Source organism: Macaca fascicularis, chromosome 14 (genome assembly GCF_037993035.2).
Source record: "Macaca fascicularis isolate 582-1 chromosome 14, T2T-MFA8v1.1".
NCBI classification, from domain to species: Eukaryota; Metazoa; Chordata; class Mammalia; order Primates; family Cercopithecidae; genus Macaca; species Macaca fascicularis.
This window is the reverse complement of record NC_088388.1, coordinates 12,881,524-12,901,823: the sequence shown is the minus strand read 5'-3', so window position 1 is coordinate 12,901,823 and position 20,300 is coordinate 12,881,524. Positions and strand designations below refer to the sequence as shown.

General features: G+C 50.3%; 1 protein-coding gene across 1 annotated transcript; it reads left to right on the top strand.

Moving 5' to 3' along the window:
• The first annotated feature begins 10,310 nt into the window (after positions 1–10,310).
• Positions 10,311–19,964, top strand: LOC135966999 (pepsin A-1). The gene is made up of 9 exons (XM_065528110.2): positions 10,311–10,366; positions 10,732–10,894; positions 13,133–13,250; positions 14,117–14,235; positions 14,912–15,111; positions 17,043–17,159; positions 18,183–18,327; positions 18,429–18,527; positions 19,650–19,964. Exons 1-9 carry the CDS (start codon positions 10,311–10,313, stop codon positions 19,797–19,799), a joined length of 1,167 nt encoding a protein of 388 aa, XP_065384182.1. The 3' UTR covers positions 19,800–19,964.
• Positions 19,965–20,300: the final 336 nt, after the last annotated feature.

The following is a 20,300-nucleotide window of genomic DNA, read 5'->3' as shown; positions in this document are numbered from 1 at the left end:
GTCACAAGTTTGAGACCAGCCTGGCCAACATGGTGAAATCCCGTCTCTACTCAAAATGCAAAAATTAGCTGGGCGTGGTGGTGCGTGCCTGGAATCCCAGCTACTCGGGAGGCTGAGGCAGGAGAATCGCTTGAACCGGGAAGGTGGAGGTTGCAGTGAGCTGAGATCGCACCATTGCACTCTAGCCTGGGCAACAGAGTGAGACTGCAGCTCAAAAAAAAGGAGACAAAGATCATGAGGAAAAGAAAGCAATCAGGAGAGACAGGAGAGGTGGACACTAATGGCGATGTCCCTAAGTAGACAGGACAGGGCAGTGTTGTCTGCAAGACATGGACAGGAGAAGTGGAAGAAGCTGACACCCCACAATCTTCCAGGACGCCCCTGTGATTCGCTGGCTGACCAAGACTCACTGTCAATCTCCCGCAAGGTCCCAGGCACAAGACCCTGAACACATCTGTTTCCCCGTCTGTAACAAACAGAATGGTGTTCCACTTCCCTGAGCAGAGGCTGTGAGACAGAGAATTAAGCACGCTCAGTAGCATATATGCCCTAGAAAGGTAAAGAGGAAATGGAGCAGTTTCTCAGACTGAGCTTGGTAGCAAAACGTACAATGGAAAACATAGTTTCTAAATAAGTACAGAACACACTACGTTCCAGGCCCTTCCCCAGGGCTCACCAGCTACAGTTCCCAATCAAAGGCTCTGATAAGTCCTGCTGCAAAGTGATCTGTTTCATTTTAACTCAGCTCAGCTTGATCTCAGACTCTCTCTTGCTAGGAAGTCTATTACAGCCCTGGGCCTCTCAGCATGCACACTGGGAAAATTTCCATAGCTCCTGCTTCTGGTAACAGCCAACCCAGGCTGTCTGCTGAAGGCAGGGCCAGAGGCTGGAGCTGGGCTGTAGGAGGGCCAGGGATGATCTCCAACGCCCAGTCTCCCCGGGGTCACTCTCACCCTCCCAAGCCCACTTTCCATAGCTGAGTCAACTTTATGAAACATACATTTCGTCTCATCCCTTCCTTGCTTAAAACCCTTAATGCCTTCTTGCCATTGCCTTTGGAACAAAACAGCAAATCTTTGGCATAGTTCCAGGTCCTGTGTGCTCCTTTCCCTCAAAACCTTCCCTTCCTCACTCTGATCCCACTGCCCTGAGCTCCCTCCACCCTGGCTCCCATGGCCACGATAACCCAAGTGCTTTCCCACCTCCAGACTTTGCACATGCTGTTTCCTTTGCCTGGGTTGCCTTTCCCTCTTTCTTGCCTTGCTAACACCTAGCATCTGCAGACGTGGCTTAAATGTCACTTCCCAACCAGGTGCGGTGGCTCACACATATAATCCCAGCACTCTGGGAGGCCGAGGTGGGCAGATGAACTGAGGTCAGGAATTGGAGACCAGCCTGGCCAACATGGTGAAATCCCATCTCTACTAAAAATACAAAAAATTAGCTTGGCGTGGTGGCGGGCACCTGTAATCCCAGCTACTCGGGAGGCTGAGGCAGGAGAATCGCTTGAACCCAGGAGGCAGACGTTGCAGTGAGCTGAGATCACGCCATTGTATTCCAGCCTGGGCAAAAAGAGTGAAACCCACCTTAAAAAAAAAAGTCACTTCCCTGTAAAAGTGATCAGCCCTCCCTGACCACTCTCCCATAGAGCCTGGGCCCACCTTATCCCTCATGGTACTTGGCACGACTTGTAACGACACATTTAAGTGTTTCAGATTCACAAGGGCAGGGATGGTTATCGTATTTAGGGTTGAAGCCTGAGCAGAAAGAACAGGGCTTGGCACATAGTAGGTGGTCCCTAAATTGTTGCTGAATGAGTGATTAGCGACGATGTTTTAAAAGGAAACAACTCAGATCGGATGAGAGTATGAGATGTGGATAGGGTTTGAGGAAGGCCACGTGAATGACAACAGGGGGGTCAGCTCCCACCCCCACCAACATTCCATCCTCCTCACATTTTGTCATGGGATAAGCAGGTGGATATCTCAAGTTTCTGGGAAGGAATTTCACCCTGTCCTGGCTCCTTTGCTGGATTTGTTTTTCTGACATTTCCCACGTAGCTACTTTGAAGCTAGGCAGTGTGCTAAGCTCCAGGGATACGGGTAGGCCTCCTGGATGCTATCTGTTCTCCTGCGCCTGGCCCCATCCTTTCTTCCTCCCCCATCTCAACCCCAACAGCTGCAGCTCAGCCTCTCTCTCCCAGCACCTCTTTCATTCCCACCCTGGGATTCCCGAACCCAGCCAGCATCTAAAGAGCTTCCTCATTAGACAGATCATTTGACCGGAAAGCCCGGTGCCAACATATCTGAAGGGATCCTCCCTATGTTGCTGCACAAGAGACGATGAATTCACAAGCCTTTGCTGCAGTCTCAGGTCTCTGCTTCATGCATCTTCCTCTAAGGCCTTGGGGGTCTAAGCACAGCTCCTTCTGTTCTATTCATTCACACTCGTCCAGGAGTGTTATTTTAATCTCACAGGTCTCCTGCCCCATCCATCCTCACCTGTCCCAAATGATCACTCCACACATTGCTGGTGGAAGTGTAAATTGGCACCACCCTAAGGAGCATGATGTGGCTGTTTCTGTCAAAACTTGAAGGGGTGGCCTGCCCCTCCACACCTGTGGGTGTTTCTCGTTAGGTGGAACGAGAGACTTCAGAAAAGAAATGAGACACAGAGACAAAGTACAGAGAAAGAAAAAGTGGGCCCAGGGAACCGGCGCTCAGCTTACAGAGGACCCACGCCAGCACCAGTCTCTGAGTTCCCTTAATATTTACTGATAATTATCTTTACCATCTTAAAGATAAGGGAGTGGCTGGACAATAGGATCATGGTAGGGAGGAAATCAGCAGTAAGACATATGAACAAAAATCTCTGTGACATGAATAAGTTTAAAGGAAAATGCTGTGCCTTGAGATGCATATGCAAACATCTCCATAAACCTTTGAGCAGCATTGTTTCAGCCTATCACATGGGGAGAAACCTTGGACAATACCTAGCTTTCCTAGGCAGAGGTCCCTGCGACCTTTGGCCTTGTACGTGTCCCTGGGTAGTTGAAATTAAGGGAATGGTGATGACTTTTAACCAGCAAGCTGCCTTCTGGCACTTGTTTAACAAAGACACATCCTGCACAGCCCAAAATCCATTAAACCTTGAGTCACCACAGCACATGTCTCTTGCAAGGACAAGGTTGGGGGTAGGGTCACAGATTAACAGCATCTCAAATACAGAACAAAATGGAGTCTCTTATATCTACTTCTTTCTATATAGACACAGTAACAGGCTGATCTCTTTCTTTTCCCCACAAAAACTAAAAATGCATATGCTGGCCGGGCTCAGTGGCGCATGCCTGTAATCCCAGCACTTTGGGAGGCTGAGGCAGGTGAATCACCTGAGATGAGGAGTTTGAGACCAGCCAGGTCAACATGGTGAAACCTCATCTGTACTAAAAATACAAAATTAGTCGGGCGTGGTGACACATGTCTGTAATTCCCAGCTACTTGGGAGGCTGAGACAGGAGAATCTCCTGAACCTGGGAGGCAGAGGTTGCAGTGAGCCGAGATGGCGCCATTGCACTTCAGCCTGGGCAACGGAGCGAGATTCTGTCTCCAAAAAAAGCAAAAGAATGATCAATGTTCAAGACGATAAATATGCTAATTACTCTGATCTGATCACTAAACATTATATGTACGGTAACACCCCTATGTACCCATAAATATGGACAATTATTACATTTGAATTAAAAAGAAAGGAGCCAGGCCCAGTAGCTCATGGTGTAACCCCAGCACTTGGAAAGGCCAAGGTGGGAGGACGGCTTGAGTCCAAGAGTTCAAGACCAGCCTGAGCAACATAGAAAGACTTCATTTCCATTGTTTTTAATAAATAAATAAGAGGAAAAGAACGAAGATGTATATTATAAGAGAATATTCATAGAGCACTGTTCCTAAGAACCCCACACTGGAAGCTACCCAAATGCCTAGGAACTGAAAAAGAGATAAGTAAAGGGTATATTGATGCAGTGGAATAATACATAGCAATGAACAGGACTGAGTAACAACTCCACACGACACCAGTCGCGGATGCCTCAACTAAACATGATTTTGAGCAAAGAAGCTCAATGCAAATAAAGTGCTTGTTATGTGGTACTGCTTATCAAAAGTACAAAAACAGGTGAAATGTATATTTGCTGTTTGGATATTAGAGTAGTGATATGCTTGGTTTGGCACTGGGGTAGTGACTGGGAAGAGCCTGGGGTGCAGTCCGGAGGTACCTGACATGCTCTTTTGCTGGGTCTGGGTTGTGGTTACATGTGTGTGCTTGGTTTGTGAAAATTCATCAAGCTGTTTCTTATGATATGCACCTTTCTGTGTGCATATTGTATTTCAAGAAAGGTTTAAAAATGATAACGTAGATTTCTAAAAAATTACTTGCAAAATACAGGACCATGGTATTTCTTTTAAAAGCAGGTTCAGGTTACAGAGAAAGTAGCACAGCAGATGTGAGCTGAGCTCATCAAAACGGGTTGGTTGCAAAGCAACATGTGCCATATCTTGTGGTGCTATATTTGCAAGTAAACCAATATATTAATTTACTATGCTAACGGTCGTTAGCGCTGGGTAGCGGGGTTATAAGTCATTCCACAATTTTTCTTTACCTATGAATAATCTAAAATGATCATGTATTACTTCTATAGTTGAGCCAAAAATGTTATCATAAATTTAACTTTAAAAACCTGCTTGCATCTTTGGAGAAACAGCCCAGCTCTGGGACTGGGGAGTGGAAAACACATTGTTCTCGTTGTTGTTGGAAGATCATGTCCCTGGGGTGAGACCTTGATTGAAAGCTGCTAGGGGACCAGCCACCACAATGCTTATCAGACCAGCTCGATAACACTTATCTTGCTTAAGTGCTCCGTCTCAGGCTTGCCATAATTGAGTTCCTTAGATCTCATTGCATTGCTTGATTTGATTCGTTCATGGAACATTTCTGAACACCTGGGCCCTTGGCAGGGGCTACCCTGCATCAGAGACACTGCAACCAGTGCCCCTGAAAGCCAGGCACTACCATACTGAGGACCAGGCAGGGCTAATGGCAAAATAAACATTGTTATCTAATCTTTCTGCTGGGCCAGTCTGGTACAATGAGATGATGTGGCTTCCTTGCTGGCAGCCACGGATCAGCCCTGGCTGACAATCAGATCTCATGGGAGCATGTGATGGCAGAATCAGGATTCCCTTTTCCATCCCAAGGGTTCCTCTGGTAACAGGGGCTGAGTGGAATGGCTTCTCCAAGTGCTCCTGGGATGGAGGCTGCAGCCATCATGGAATGTACATGTCACACACTAACCCATGAACAGAAACCGGGTGGATGTACATGGTCACACAGTCTGGTCAGGGACCAGAGTCCCCTGAGACCCAGGTTCAGCTCCCACCTGTGTCATTACTTGGTTATGTGAACCTGCACTGATCACTTAACCCCTCTGAGCTATGTCAGTTGGGAAAAACTGGGGGTAATCGCATAATAATTCTTTTTAAAAATAATTCAAAGCATTCAGAAAAGCACAAAGAGCCACAGAAATATAAGCACTGCTATGTTGAGGAGGTTTACAGATGACCTGACCAACAATGTCACCTTTCCCCATTTCAGATCACTCACATTGCCTGAGCAGAAAACCACCTAGCAGAGCACTGAAAAGGTCTCAAAACACAGAAGAGCAAGAGGCAGCCAGGTGGATCTTTCTGTAGATTTCAATGAGGTTTCCAGTCCTGTTTTCTATTGCTGAAGACACTGATGACAACTTAACACACATTTCATGACTTACAACAACTCACATTGACTATCTCACAGTTTCTGTGGCTCAGGAATCCAGGCTCCATTCAACAGAGGCCTCTGTCAGTCAGGGATGTCAGCCTGGTCTGTGGTCTCATCTGAGGCTCGACTGGAGAAGGATCTGCTTCCATGCTCACATGGTTGCTGGCAGGATTCAGTTACTTACAAATTGTCACACTGAAGGCCTGACTTCCTTGCTGGCTGTTGGCTGGAGGCCACCCTTGGTTCCTTCCCCTTGGGCCTCTTTATAGGGCAGCTTTCTTTCTCAGAGCCAGCAAGGGGAAGAGTCTATACAGAGAGTGTGCTAGCAAGACATAAGCTATGAGCCTGTATAACGTAATCGCAGAAGCAACGTCCCATCTACTTTGCTGTATCCTGTTGGTTAGAAGGAAGTCCTGCCTACACAAAAGGGGAGGGGATTACACAGGGGTGTGAACACCAGCAGCATGAATAATTGAGGCCATCCTAGAGTCTCTCTGCCATACCCCTGAATTGGTGGCAGCAAGCATACCAGCATCCCTCAGGGTGCTAAAATCTCCAATGTGGAGAAACATTAACATCTTCATCTATCAGAGAGCTTCCCCTCAATGCGATCCAAATATCCATCCAGGTGGAAAGAAAGAGCCCCTTCCACACCAGCTTTCCCTTGAACTGATCACAAACGCACCAAAGACATGGCCTATTCCTACCATGCTCAGGGATGTACCCCCAGCAGCTAGAGCATCCCTGCACGATACACAGTGAGTGCACAATCAGGCATACAAATGAATGTGTTAAGGTGCTTGCAGGTTTCTGCCTGGGGAATCTTCCTTCTACTTCCCAAATATACTTCTCCTCTGCTCAAAATTCCCATGTGGGCCCAAGACAAGCTGTGCCCCCAAAACCAGCACCCATCCTTGGGCTCCAAACTCCCTCCCTTCCATCTGGTGGCAGCCTTGAGTGAAGGGATTCCATCTGGTGCCCCCAAAACTTAGGCAGGCATCGTCAGGACCATCAAGTTCTTCATATGAGTGCCAGGATCAACCCATACTTAAGGTGATGGATACTCCAAATACCCTGACTTGATCATTACTCTTTCTATGCATGTAACAGAATATCACAGGTACCCAAAAAATATGTAAAATACTATGTTTCCATTAAGAGAGAGAGGGCCAGGTGCACTGTGGTTCACTGTAATCCCAGCACTTTGAGAGGCTGAGGCAGGTGGATCACTTGACCCAAGCAGATGGAAACCAGCCTGGGTCACATAGTGAAGCCCTGTCTCTACAGAAAATACAAGTTAGCTGGGTGTGGTGGCTCATACCCTTAGTCCCAGCTACTTGGAGCCTGAGGCCAGAGGACTGTTTAAGCGTGGGAGGTTGAGGCTGCAGTAAGCCATGACCATCCCACTACATTCCACCCTGAGCGACAGAATAAGACCCTGTCTCACAAAAAAAAAAAAAAAAAAGAGAGAGAGAGAGAGGCTTGAGAGGGAGGAAAGAGAGAGGAAGAGAAGCAGGCACCAGAAGACGTGAACGTGGGAAATACAAGGGCTAGTCATACTGGAGAGAGATTGACAGTTAAAAAAACAAACAAACGGCCAGGCGCGGTGGCTCAAGCCTGTAATCCCAGCACTTTGGGAGGCCGAGACAGGGGGATCACGAGGTCAGGAGATCGAGACCATCCTGGCTAACACGGCGAAACCCTGTGTCTACTAAAAAAAAATACAAAAAACTAGCCGGGCGAGGTGGCGGGCGCCTGTAGTCCCAGCTACTCGGGAGGCTGAGGCAGGAGAATGGCGTGAACCTGGGAGGCGGAGCTTGCAGTGAGCTGAGATCAGGCCACTGCACTCCAGCCTGGGCGACAGAGCGAGACTCCGTCTCAATTAAAAAACAAACAAACAAACAAACAAAAGAAAAAATAATGAGCCCAGGATTCACATTTGGGGCACAAACATGTCAACTAACAGGGAAGTCTGAAATGTCCACGTGTTTCCTACTAACCACCACTGTCCCTGAACTTATCCACACTGCCCACTTCTGAATACTTACCTGGAGGCACTAGGGGTAACTTGGAGATTTTATAGAACCTGTGGCTCTCATGGCTGGACAGTCTGAGGATGCCCCAGGGGATGTGATTTCGGAACAAGACCCTGAGACAGGGCTTCCTATCTACCTGGTGACCTACCACCTCCCCTGTCCTCTTCCCCAGTAATTTATGCATCAGAGTTTTCACTCTACTTTGTCCACTATATAAAAGCTCACAAAGTGGAGGATCCATTGCGTTGGTAAGCATTCTCTTTTTTGTTGTTGGTGTTGTTTGTTTGTTTGTTTGTTTGTTTTTTTGAGACGGAGTCTAGCTCTGTCGCCCAGGCTGGAGTGCAGTGGCAGGATCTCCGCTCACTGCACTGTGTCCGGAATTGGTTCCTTCAGGTGGGTTCTTGCTCTCGCTGAATTCAAGAATAAAACCGCGGACCCTCATGGTGAGTGTTACAGTTCTTAAATATGGTGAGTCCGGAGTTTGTTCCTTCACATGTTCAGATGTGTCCGGAGTTTCTTCCTTCCGGTGGGTTCGTGGTATCACTGGCTTCAGCAGTGAAGCTGCAGACCTTCTCGGTGAGTGTAACAGCTCTTAAAGGTGGCGTCCAGAGTTGTTCCTTCCTCCCGGTGGGTTCCTGATCTCACTGGCTTCAGGAGTGAAGCCGCAGACCTTCGCAGTGAGTGTTACAGCTCATGAAGGTAGTGCAGACACAGAGAGTGAGCAGCAGCAAGATTTATTGCAAAGAGCGAAACAGCAAAGCCTCCACAGCCTGGAAGGGGACCCCAGCGGGTTGCCGCTGCTGGCTCCGGTGGTCTGCTTTTATTCCCTTACTTGGCCCCACTCACATCCTGCTGATTGGTCCATTTTACAGAGAGCAGATTGGTGCATTTACAATCCATTAGCTAGATACAAAAGTTCTCCAACTCTCCACCCCATTAGCTAGACACACAGTGCTGACTGGAGCATTTACAAACCTTTAGCTAGGCACAGAGTGCTGATTGGTGCATTCACAATCCTTTAGCTAGACACAAAAGTTCTCCAAGTCCCCACCCGACTCAGAAGTCCAGCCAGCTTCACCTCTCACAACCTCTGTCTGCTGGGTTCAAGCGATTCTCCTGCCTCAGCCTCTCGAGTAGCTGGCATTACAGGCACCCACCACCATGCCCAGCTAACTTTTCTACTTTTAGTAGAGATGGGGTTTCGCTATGTTGGCCAGGCAGGTTTTGAACTCCTGACCTCTGGTGATTCACCTGCCTCAGCCTCCCAAAATACTGGCATTATAAGCGCGAGCCACGGCACCCAGCTAAGCATCCTCTTTCTAAGTCACTCACCCACGAGTATGAATTCTTTGCCCAGATTGCTTTGCTCCATTGTAGCTGATTTCAGCCCAGTTATAAGCCTGGAGAACCTGGAGAAATCACACCCAGGTGGGATCTCAAAGGTGGAGAGGGTGGGAAGGGAGCAAAAGAAAGAGAAGAGGTGCAGAAAGGGAGGGACACAGATTCCAAAGAAATACCTGGCCAGTCTCAAGTTTGCCTCCTCCAGGAAGGGAAGGCAGCATTCTGCCGGTGCTCTCTCCCTCCTCCCCCATGTACTGCGCACATCCCCTTCCCAGACTCAGCCCAGTTGCCACCAAAAGCAAGCTAGAAGTTCCATAGGCTACTCACATGCCCAACAACCCCACACAATGACACTAAACTGGGGAATTGTGTCCTGAGTCCCAAATGACCGACCCCCCAGTGTGCTGTGACTAAGCAGTGACCACAAGCAGTACCACCTATCACTGAGTCGGGGAGCTGCTCTCTAAGAACCCCAGCGGCGTGCCCCACAGGGACAAATCAGGCCACCTGGGGCTCCTTCCCATCTGTCTGTCCAATGCTGTGCTAAACGCACTTGTAACCAACTTTGTGGAAATGCTCAGCTTGTAAAATGTTAACGTGGGCCCTTGTCAATGCTAAAGAAATAAGCCTGTGACTGGGCGACAGAACAAAACTCCATCAGAAGAAAGAAAAAGAAAGAAAGAGAGAGAGGGAGGGAGGGAGGGAGGGAGGAAGAAAGGAAGAAAGAAAAGAAGGGAGGGAGGGAGAGACAGAGGAGGGAAGGAAGGAAGGAAGGAAGGAAGGGGAAGGGGAAGGGGAAGCAAAAGAAAAGAAAAACTAAGCCTTCAGGCCATTGCTTCTCTCTCCCTCTGCGGGTCAACCCCCATGGCAACCTCCCACCCCCGCCCCTGTCCACAATGGTGCAAGGTTACAATGGAAAGTGCCTCCGCTGGAACAGTCTCAGAACTGTTCTCGGGGCAGCGACAATCTTATCAGGAGCTTTTCTGTTTGGGATCAGGGGAACAGGTGACTTTCCAAGAGGCCAATAAGGCACGACCCAAGTTGTATATAAGGGGCAGCTCATGCTGCTGCTCTGCACCTTCCTCCCGTCTTGCTTCTCCCTGGAGTTGGGACCTGGGAAGAACCATGAAGTGGCTGCTGCTGCTGGGTCTAGTGGCGCTCTCTGAGTGCATCATCTACAAGTGAGTCCCAGTGGCATGGGTGTGAAGACGGCTGCCTCCCACATCGCCCTTCTTTACTCCTGTGTCTTCCTTCTTCCCTTTTTTCTCTCTCTCTCTTCGGCTGTCTCCATCCCCCTTCTCTGCCTCTCTCTCCACCCTTTGGGAGGCAGCTCTGCAGACGTGGTTAAAACTCAGGCCCAGCCTGAGTCTGGTTCCCAGCTCCAGCCCTAGTCAACTTAACTTCTTTGCATTATTGCACAGAAGTGGGAGCGTCTCCCTTCCTTCCTTCTTCCTCTCTTAGACCAGCTTCCCTTCCCTTCTGGGGCTGCCACAGAACCCGGTGAGCAGAATCCTTGCCTAATTCCTCTTCCTCCTCCAAACCACAGGGTCCCCCTCGTCAGAAAGAAGTCCTTGAGGCGCAACCTGTCCGAGCATGGCCTGCTGAAGGACTTCCTGAAGAAGCACAACCTCAACCCAGCCAGCAAGTACTTCCCCCAGGCGGAGGCGCCCACCCTGATAGACGAACAGCCCCTGGAGAACTACCTGGATGTGAGTGTGTGGGCAAGCGGCGGGGCCGGCTCTGAGGACTTGGCCGGCAGGAAAGAGGGTTTCCCTGGGGTCTTGGAGGACGGGCCAGGGCTCTGAGGCTCCAGGCAGTGACCCAGGGTCTGCCCCTAGGTGTCAGTGGCCCCGGGCAGGCAGGAAAGTTCACAGAGCTGTTGCTTCTTGTTCATTCATTCATTCCTTCACTCGTTCATGCAATGTTCACTTCTTCTGAGCGCCTCGTTATATGTCAGGGCCTCTGTGGGGCTCAGGAGGAAACAGCAGTGAGCAAAGTCATAGGCAAGGAGACAAAGACAGTAATCAAGGAGTCTTGCAAACCAATGAAAAGAACAGGCAGCAGGAGGACCACAGAGTGAAGGTGTCACACTACAAGACTCTGCCACTTGGGCAGGGAGCCTCTGCGGAGCCATGCAGGAAGAGCGGGAATTTCCAAGAGAAGACAGAACTCCGCACAGCCTGATCACTTGTGCCGAACCCTGTGCAGGCGGGAGCACAGGGCATTTGAAGGAGAGCCCAGAGGGAGGGAAGAAGGGTGCTGCAGACTGCGGCCCGAGGAGCCGAGGGGTGGACGGAGAGAGGCTCCATCCTAACTGCCACTGATTTATCTCAAACAGGGGGTGACAAAATCAGATCCGAGTTTCAGAAAGATCACTCTGACTTTATTATTTGAGACCCGATAGCAAACACCCTGCCTTCCCACAGAAATCGTATGCCCCCTCTGTGCCTGGCACAGGGCAGAGGGCACAGAGCAGTGATGACTGTGGTTCAGAGATTGGCCTCTACCATCCAGCAGACCTGTTGCAAATGAGGGTTCTAGTGCCTCTAAGTCACAGGACCTTGGCCAAGACATTTAAATTCTCTGAGCCTGTTTCTTGGTCTGGAAAACAAAAACACTAATACCTACCAACAGAGGTTGTTGCCAGGAATTAACGCAATCATGTTTTCTGGAGTGCTTAGCATGGGGTCTGGCAGGCCCTTGGTAAGAGGCTTAGTTAGCGCATTTATTTAGTTAACAAATATTTAACAAATATTGGCACCTCTCTATGTGCAAGTTGCCAAAACGATGGTGAATAAGCAAAGTTCCTGGAGCTTATATTCTACAGGGGATGACAGATAAACAAGCATGAAAGATAATTTCAGGTACTGATGAGGGCCAAGACAAATTAATTAATTGGACTATGGGGAAAAAGAAGATCGAGAGGGAGCAAATTTAGATAAAGTGGTCACAGAAGGACTGTTGGCAGAGGGGACATTTGACTAGAGACCCGAATGATTGATTTTTGAAAAAAAGATCAACCAAAGAAAGATCTAGAATAAACATTTCCTAGCACAAGGAATAGCCAATGCAAAGGCCCTGGGGCAGGAGTGACTAGTCATCGCCAAGGAGCAGCAAGCAGACCAGAGTGGCGGGAACAGAGCCGGCAAGCGGGGGAAATGCTGCCACTCAGAAGAAAAATACTGGTTGGTTGGCTGAGGTGGGTGGATCACTTGAGGTCAGGAGTTCAAGATCAGCCTAGAAACATGGTGAAACCCCGTCACTACTACAAAAACAAAAAATAGCCGGGTGTGATGGCACACACCTGTCATCCCAGCTACTTGGGAGGCTGAGGCAGGAGAATCACTGGAACCCAGGAGGTGGAGGCTGCAGTGAGCCGAGATCATGCCACTGCACTCCAGCCTGGACAACAGAGCAAGACTTGCCTCAGAAAAAAAAAAGAAGAAGAAAAATACTGGCAATGCCCTTTCTTGCAAACTGCTCACACATCTAGATGTAGAAATAAGAAAACCAGCCATGTTTCCATCTTTAGGTGGCTTGCTTAGCTTCTGAAAAACAATTTAAGGCACAAGCACTTAAGCTGTCACTTGCCCGGTGCTAGAAGATTCCACCCCCATCCTCTGAGAACATGTGCTGTAAGGATGGGAAGACTGTGACAGACAAGACAATGGCTGAAGAGGGAACAGCAGACTGTTAGATGCTTGTGGTGCTTAGGAGGGAGCAGAGGGTAAACTGGGGGAGCAATCAGGGAAGACTTCAAGGAGGAAGGGACGCCAGGGCTGGGCTTAGAAGGATGAAGGCGGTGGCTGGGAAGAGAAAGACAAGAACTGTGAGGAAGGAAGGAAAAGGTAGAGAGGGCAACCGAGGAGGTGACCCAGAGAGAGCCCCTAGGGAGGCCCCGACAGAGAGACCCCAGTCTATGAACTGCCCTGTCCCGGCCTCGGCAGGTGGAGTACTTCGGCACTATCGGCATCGGAACCCCTGCCCAGGATTTCACCGTGATCTTTGACACCGGATCCTCCAACCTGTGGGTGCCCTCAGTCTACTGCTCCAGTCTCGCGTGCAGTAAGTTCCCAGCCCGCCCCACCCCACTCTCGCTCCCCAGCACCAGCTGACCCTGGGGAACCCTGGACACCCGTGGGCTTCTGACAGCTCCCACCTCAAGCCTGCTGGAGCCACTCGACAGGCATTTACTGAGCACCTACTACGTGCCAAGCACTGGGCGCAGGTGCTCCACGGGGTAAAGGGATGAGTGATATGATCCCTGCGGTCAAAGATTTTCCAGTCTGTGGGGAAGAGAGAAGCTCCCCAAAATACCCACAGCCTGGGAGAGGAAATGTAGGGGCCCAAAGCAAGACAGGGCCAACGGGCTGTAGAATAGCCCGCTAGGAAAGAGTCCAGTGTGAGGAAATGGCTCCAAAGCCTGGCCCGGACAAGCTAGAAGTGAGTGCTGAGCTCCTTTAAAAAAAAAAAGAAAAATCATTGGTTGCTAATGAAAGAGAGCTTGTCTTTGGAAGTCATGAACAATGTGTGTTGCGGGTTCCTTCCTCTTCTAATGTTTTCACCTGAGTTTTAATTAAGATGGGGTGCCTGTGTCATCATCCACATAATGGGAGCACTGGCCGCGGGCTGGGGGGTGAAAGCGCTCGTCACTGGGTAGCCACCAGCCTGCTCAGCTCAATGTTGGCCTTGGGGAGTCCCCGGTAGGCCCTTGGGGTTGCCTGGGTACCTGCCATCAGTGAAGGGTCCCAGGAGTTCAATGAGACAGGACAGAACATGGGGTCTCTTGGGGTCCAAGGGTCTAGGGGAAAAGGTCACTGCTCACCTCCAGAGCCCTTCCTGGGGCTAGGGCACCCCATCCCAGGAAGACGTCCCAGCCTGTGACCTTCACCCAGCTCTCAGAGGCTGACAATCACCGCTTTCCCTTGCAGCCAACCACAACCTCTTCAACCCTCAGGATTCCTCCACCTACCAGTCCACCAGCGGGACACTCTCCATCACCTACGGCACCGGCAGCATGACAGGCATCCTCGGATACGACACTGTCCAGGTGGGCGCCTGCAGGCTGCCGCTGCATCCCGCCATCAGGCACCCCCAGAATCAGCTTATTCCAGCACGATGAGTCTCGGTGATCACAAAAGTAACCTGATTGGGGGTACGGGCTGGGGGAGAAGCAGCAGAGATGTCACAGACGTTGCTAGCTCGGGTGGCAGTGAGTAAAAGGGTGGGCTGCCGGGAGCCATAAGCCAGCCTCAGCTCCACCCAAGCAGAATGTTATGGAGGGTGGGGAGAGTCAGTAAAGGCTCAATTCTAACTGGCACCTCCTCCTCTTCCTCCTTCTCCCAACCTGCAGCCCCCCCACGTCCTCAAATCTCCACAAGCCCTCTCTGCTACTTTTGGGGCATGGCAGAGGTCAAAGGCCCTGATTCGCCCGGGGTCTGCTTTGCATTTCTTCATCGGTAACACATACATACAGTGAATCTGTTCTCCAGCAAAATCTCACACTGAGTCATAGACCGTGGCCATCTGCAGATCAGCTGCCATGGTTACCTCCAGCAGAGGAACGAGCATTCCAGGAGACAGTCCCTCTCCCCTCCTTCTGGGCTGATGCCCTAGAAGCCAAGTCCTGCATGGGATGAACCAGGGCAGCTGTGGGCCTGAGGCTGGCACCCAGAGCTCAGTGGACATGACCTGATGGTGAACATCATCTCGGTTCCCCCACCCAGGTTGGAGGCATCTCGGACACCAATCAGATCTTCGGCTTGAGCGAGACCGAACCCGGCTCCTTCCTGTATTATGCTCCCTTCGACGGCATCCTGGGGCTGGCCTACCCCAGCATTTCCTCGTCCGGGGCCACACCCGTCTTTGACAACATCTGGGACCAGGGCCTGGTTTCTCAGGACCTCTTCTCTGTCTACCTGAGCGCGTAAGTTGGTTGGAGAGGGGCCTCCTCCCACCTCCCCCTCCAGAGGTCACAGTGTTCTGGCCCAGCAGCAGCTGTTCAAGGCTGGCTGCGATGGAGAGGGTCTTGGGAAGCAAGGGATTTGGAAAGTCAATTTTTGAGGCTAGAGAAATGTGTCTTTGGAGAGTGATAGTGCCAAGTCTCTCTCTGACGGGCCATGTGCACTCCATCTCATTTACCAGCATCTTTATCCCCTTGATGTGCACAACTCAAATGTCCTCAGCCATTTGCCCCTCAGTGCCAGTTCCCTCATCCTTGGCCCCCAAAGATGCCACTGAAATGAATACACTTGGCCAGACACGGTGGTTCATGCTTGTAATCCCAACACTTTGGGAGTCTGAGACATGAGGATCACCTGAAGTCAGGAGTTCAAGACCAGCCTGGTCAACATGGCAAAACCCTGTCTCTACTAAAAAATACAAAAATTAGCCAGGCGTGGTGGCAGGCACCAGTACACCCAGCTACTCGGGAGGCTGAGGCAGGGAGAATCGCTTGAGCCTGGGAGGCGGAGGTTGCAGTGAGCCAAGATTGTGCCACTGCATTCCAGTCTGGGCAACAGAGCGAGACTCCATCTCAGAAAATAAATAAATAAATAAACAAACTGAATACACTTAAAACAGAACAAAATTCCATAACACAAAAATGAAAAGATTTGATCAAGATATATCATGGATGATGACATTTATAAATCATGAAAGCAAGTTTCTTTTGTGATTTAATAAAACCTAGGTTCCATTTGTGACCGTGGGCTAATTCTAGGAATGAACAAAGAAATACATGAACAAACAAACAAATGAACAAAGAATAAATCAAATGTCAATCTGGGCTGAGTAGAGTGTTACGCAAGAATATCTGAGGGCATCATCCACTTTCTTAAGACACTCAACGTTCCTCTAACACTCACGAACGTCCTCGTCTTTTGAAAGGATTTGCCATCATTCACTTGTTTCCTCGGTTCGTAACTACACATCTAGGTCCTCGCTATATAGCATTACACTGTGAGACGTTCACAGCAAAGGTGGGTGGGTTCAGTGAGGGGGTCATGTTTTATACATGGCCAGTTCTCCGATGACTGATTTCTTATTGCCATCTACATTTGTTCTGCATCTACCCTGAAACTGCAAAGATTTAGAAAATGAATATTGAAATAACAAGGACTCCTGCAATTTACAACAGGAAGGCTCTTTGTCATGTGTTCCTCTTGGCCAGTTGATGTTCAAGGTGGCTCTGAAACATAATCTGCCTTTATGAGCACTTAAATATTTCACGTGGGGCCGTTGTCTCTCCCCAGCTAGATCTGAGTCTCTCAATCTGGGCATTATTAACATTTCAGACCAGCATAAGTCCTTGCCAGGGACTGTCCCATGCATTGTAGGACATTTGGCAGCATCCCCAGCCTCTAAGCATTAGATGCCAGTAGCATCCACTACCCCCACCCAATCAATCCAAAATGTCTCCAGACATTCCCCTGGGGGCAAAACTGCTCCCAGCTAAGAACAAGAGATCTCCACCATCAAGTCCTTAAGAGCCGACACTGTCACCCATTCACATCCCTGGGGTCGCCATGGCAACTAGAGTGAGTACCACAGTGGAAACCACACATCAACCTAAAAGACCCGTGTTCTTCCAAACGTAGTTCCACCACTCCCCCGCTGTGTGACCTTGGGCAGGTGACCTCACCTCCCTCAGGCTCAGTGTCCTCATGGTAAGTGGAAATAACAGTGACAGTGTCCACTGCGTGGGCCCTGGCCTAAGACGACAAGAAACCACATTTGTCACACCCCAGGACAGCCTGCCAAGTGCCCAATCAAGGGTAGCTCTGAGGAGCCAACAGCAGATGTTCACACAAATGAACGAACAGAGAAATTCATGTCTTCTTCCCTCACTTTCCACAGTGATGACCAGAGTGGCAGCGTGGTGATATTTGGTGGCATTGACTCTTCTTACTACACTGGAAGTCTGAACTGGGTTCCTGTTTCTGTCGAGGGTTACTGGCAGATCTCCGTGGACAGGTGGGACAGCCACAGACAGGCAGCATCCAGGCCTGGGCCCCACATCCCATTTCCTTATGGATTCATAGCTAACCAGCTTTCCAGAATCCCCCCAGGGACAGCTGACACAGGGGAACACACTCCAGGGGGAAGGCGGAAGTTGGCCCAGCCAGAGAAACCCTAGAAAGACACGTCCCGGGCGGAGGAGGGAAGAGCTGTCTGGGAAGCCGAGACTCTGCAAGGGTCAGATAGCCACTGTCCTAATAGTCACGGAGGCAGAACAATCCACCAGCATCCCTGGGGAAAGCTGGGCAACCACCTGTCCACACATCTCAATTTAACAGACCTGGGAACCAGCAATGCTCCTCCCACTCGAAGAAATGTGTCACTTTCAGTCTAGAAGTAGGGCAAAATGGCTAAGAAATTGTGTGAAGTCATTTCTCAAGAGTGAACAATTCTCCAGGACAAGGACTTTCGGTACTAAAACCGGGACCATCCCAGGCAAACCAGGACACATTGATCACCTCATGTCTGCCCAGCCATGCTAGCATTTCACCAGTTCCTCCAACTCCTGCCCCAGCCCTCTGGTCTCTGTCCCTCCCCGCATACCATCCCCTGTTGATGTCCTCCTTTTCTCTTCACCTGCCTGGAATCCCTGGGTGTCTGCTCCCCTGGCTGCTTCCCTCCACCGCCTCTCACCCTGGACCCTGTTTTGTTCCCTGCCGCACGCCTGGCTTATCATCCTGCCCTTCTGCCACCATAACTTATCTTGCCAGCCAGGCCGGGAGCTCCCTGCAGCCTGGAACTGTGAGGCTGTCTGGTTTAGCTTTGCGTTTCCCATGCCTGGCAGAGAGTAGGCACTTGTAAAATATTTGTTGCATAAATGAATGCAGGATGAATGAATGTGTAAACGAGAGGAACAGAAATTTCACTCACTGGCCAATGGATGGGTGGGGAAGAAATGTCTGGGGTCACCTCCTGGTTCCTCCTTGGAGAGATGTACCCCTGAGGGCTCAGGAACCTTCACTTGCTTCTTGCCCTCAGCATCACCATGAACGGAGAGGCCATCGCCTGCGCTGAGGGCTGCCAGGCCATTGTTGACACCGGCACCTCTCTGCTGACCGGCCCAACCAGCCCCATTGCCAACATCCAGAGCGACATCGGAGCCAGCGAGAACTCAGACGGCGAGGTGAGTCCAGCCCCGACGGCTCTGTTCTACACTCAAATAGTGGGTGTGCCAGGCACACGAGACCAAAACCCTTGTAACTTTTCTCACCTCACTCTTTCCAGATGGTGGTCAGCTGCTCAGCCATCAGCAGCCTGCCCGACATCGTCTTCACCATCAATGGAATCCAGTATCCTGTGCCACCCAGTGCCTACATCCTGCAGGTGAGGGGGCTCTGAACCATCCACTAGAGGGGCTCACACAGAATGTGGCCACAGAGTCCCCTCTGCAGAGGGAAAGTGCGCTTCCACGAGCTGAAGCCGAGAGGCAGAGGCAGACGAACATCTGCCCCAGACAGCTCCGGAGGGAAGGAACAGATTGAAAACAAACGCAGGAATAAGAACTCGGATACAGCCCCCTAAGGGAACAAGAGAAGCAAAGGTTAATGGAGGGAAAAGAGGATTCTATTTGGATCCCTGGGTCCAAGTCCTGGGTCTGAATTACCAGCCCATTGATTCTCAGCAAGCCACAGCTCATCTCAGCCTCAGTTTTCTCCTCCAAAATGTAGACATGGCAGCTTTCCCCACCCTCAGAGTGCGGTTAGGTTAACCAAGTGAGACTCATCACATCCAAGTGAGACTGAGCTACCAAGGGTTGGGTAAAGGGAAATCCTCATTTCCACAGGCTGGGGCTTCCGACAAACCTACCATCTCTACCAAGTAGCAAATCTTTAGCTGTACGAGCCACAGGAAAACTCTCCCTTCTATTATTATAACGTCAGGTGGAAAACTGATTTTGCCAGTGGACTGATGTTACTCAACAAGAAGCACTGATGCCTGGGCTCCCCCAGTGATTCTGATTACATTAGGAGAGGGCAAGGCCTGAGCAATGGGATGGAGCTGCGGGAGTTCAAAGCTCCCCAGGTGACGTGCAGACAAGGTCACAGCCCAGTGACTTAGTGAGGCAAGAGGCTAACAGCTTCTCCAGTTTGCCCCTGGTCGAGATCAGAATAATCATGAGAAAAGGCTGTGTGGGCTGAGTTTTCACACTCCTTCCTACCAGCTGAATTCTCCCCAAGGCCTTAGCTCTGATGCTGATGTCAGGGTTCCTGTGCCTGCCAGAAACGCCAGATAATGTCCAGTAATGCGTAGAAACCAATTGTGCTGTGGACAGCTTCTACAGGCCGACTCCAGGCCAAGAACAGCCGAGTCCCTGGACACTGAGACAGGAAGCTCCTCCTTGCACGTGCCTTGCAGCTGGACATGGGCGCCCTGGATGTTTATCACCCAGTGCCTGTCACTGCTGAATCGGCGTCTCAACTCCACTTTTATTCTCCTTTTCTCCAGAGCCAGGGCAGCTGCACCAGCGGCTTCCAGGGCATGGACGTCCCCACCGAATCTGGAGAGCTTTGGATCCTGGGTGATGTCTTCATCCGCCAGTACTTCACTGTCTTCGACAGGGCAAACAACCAGGTCGGCCTGGCTCCCGTGGCTTAAGCCCAGGTCTTTCCAGCCACCTCCCAGGAAGATCTGACCTCCGTCCTCTGCCCACTTTAGATGTATCTAATTCTCCTGACTGTCCTTCCCAGGGGAATGCGAAGGTCTTGGCCCTGTTCCCTGTCTTACCAATAATGTAGAATAAAAACATAACCTACTGAAACAGGTTTTGTGGAGCTGCTTCTCTTTGCTGGTCTTTTTCCTTCACATCACTGGGGTTAGAACGCCAGGGCAGGGACCAAAATGACCACATCCACTTGGATGGCAGCCAACAGGGTGACCCCAGCAGTGGACACTTCAAGGTAGAGCCAGGAAGACAGAGGCCTGCAGGGGGCTGTGCTGGAAGCATCATAAAAAGACCTGGGGGCCAAAAATGCTGGGCTCATTCTCTTCTCATAGAAGGGACAGTGAGAGCTGAGATCGTGCCATTGTACTCCAGCCTGGGCAACACAGAGAGACTCCATCTCAAAAAAAAAAAAAAAAGAAAGAAAAGAGAGAGAA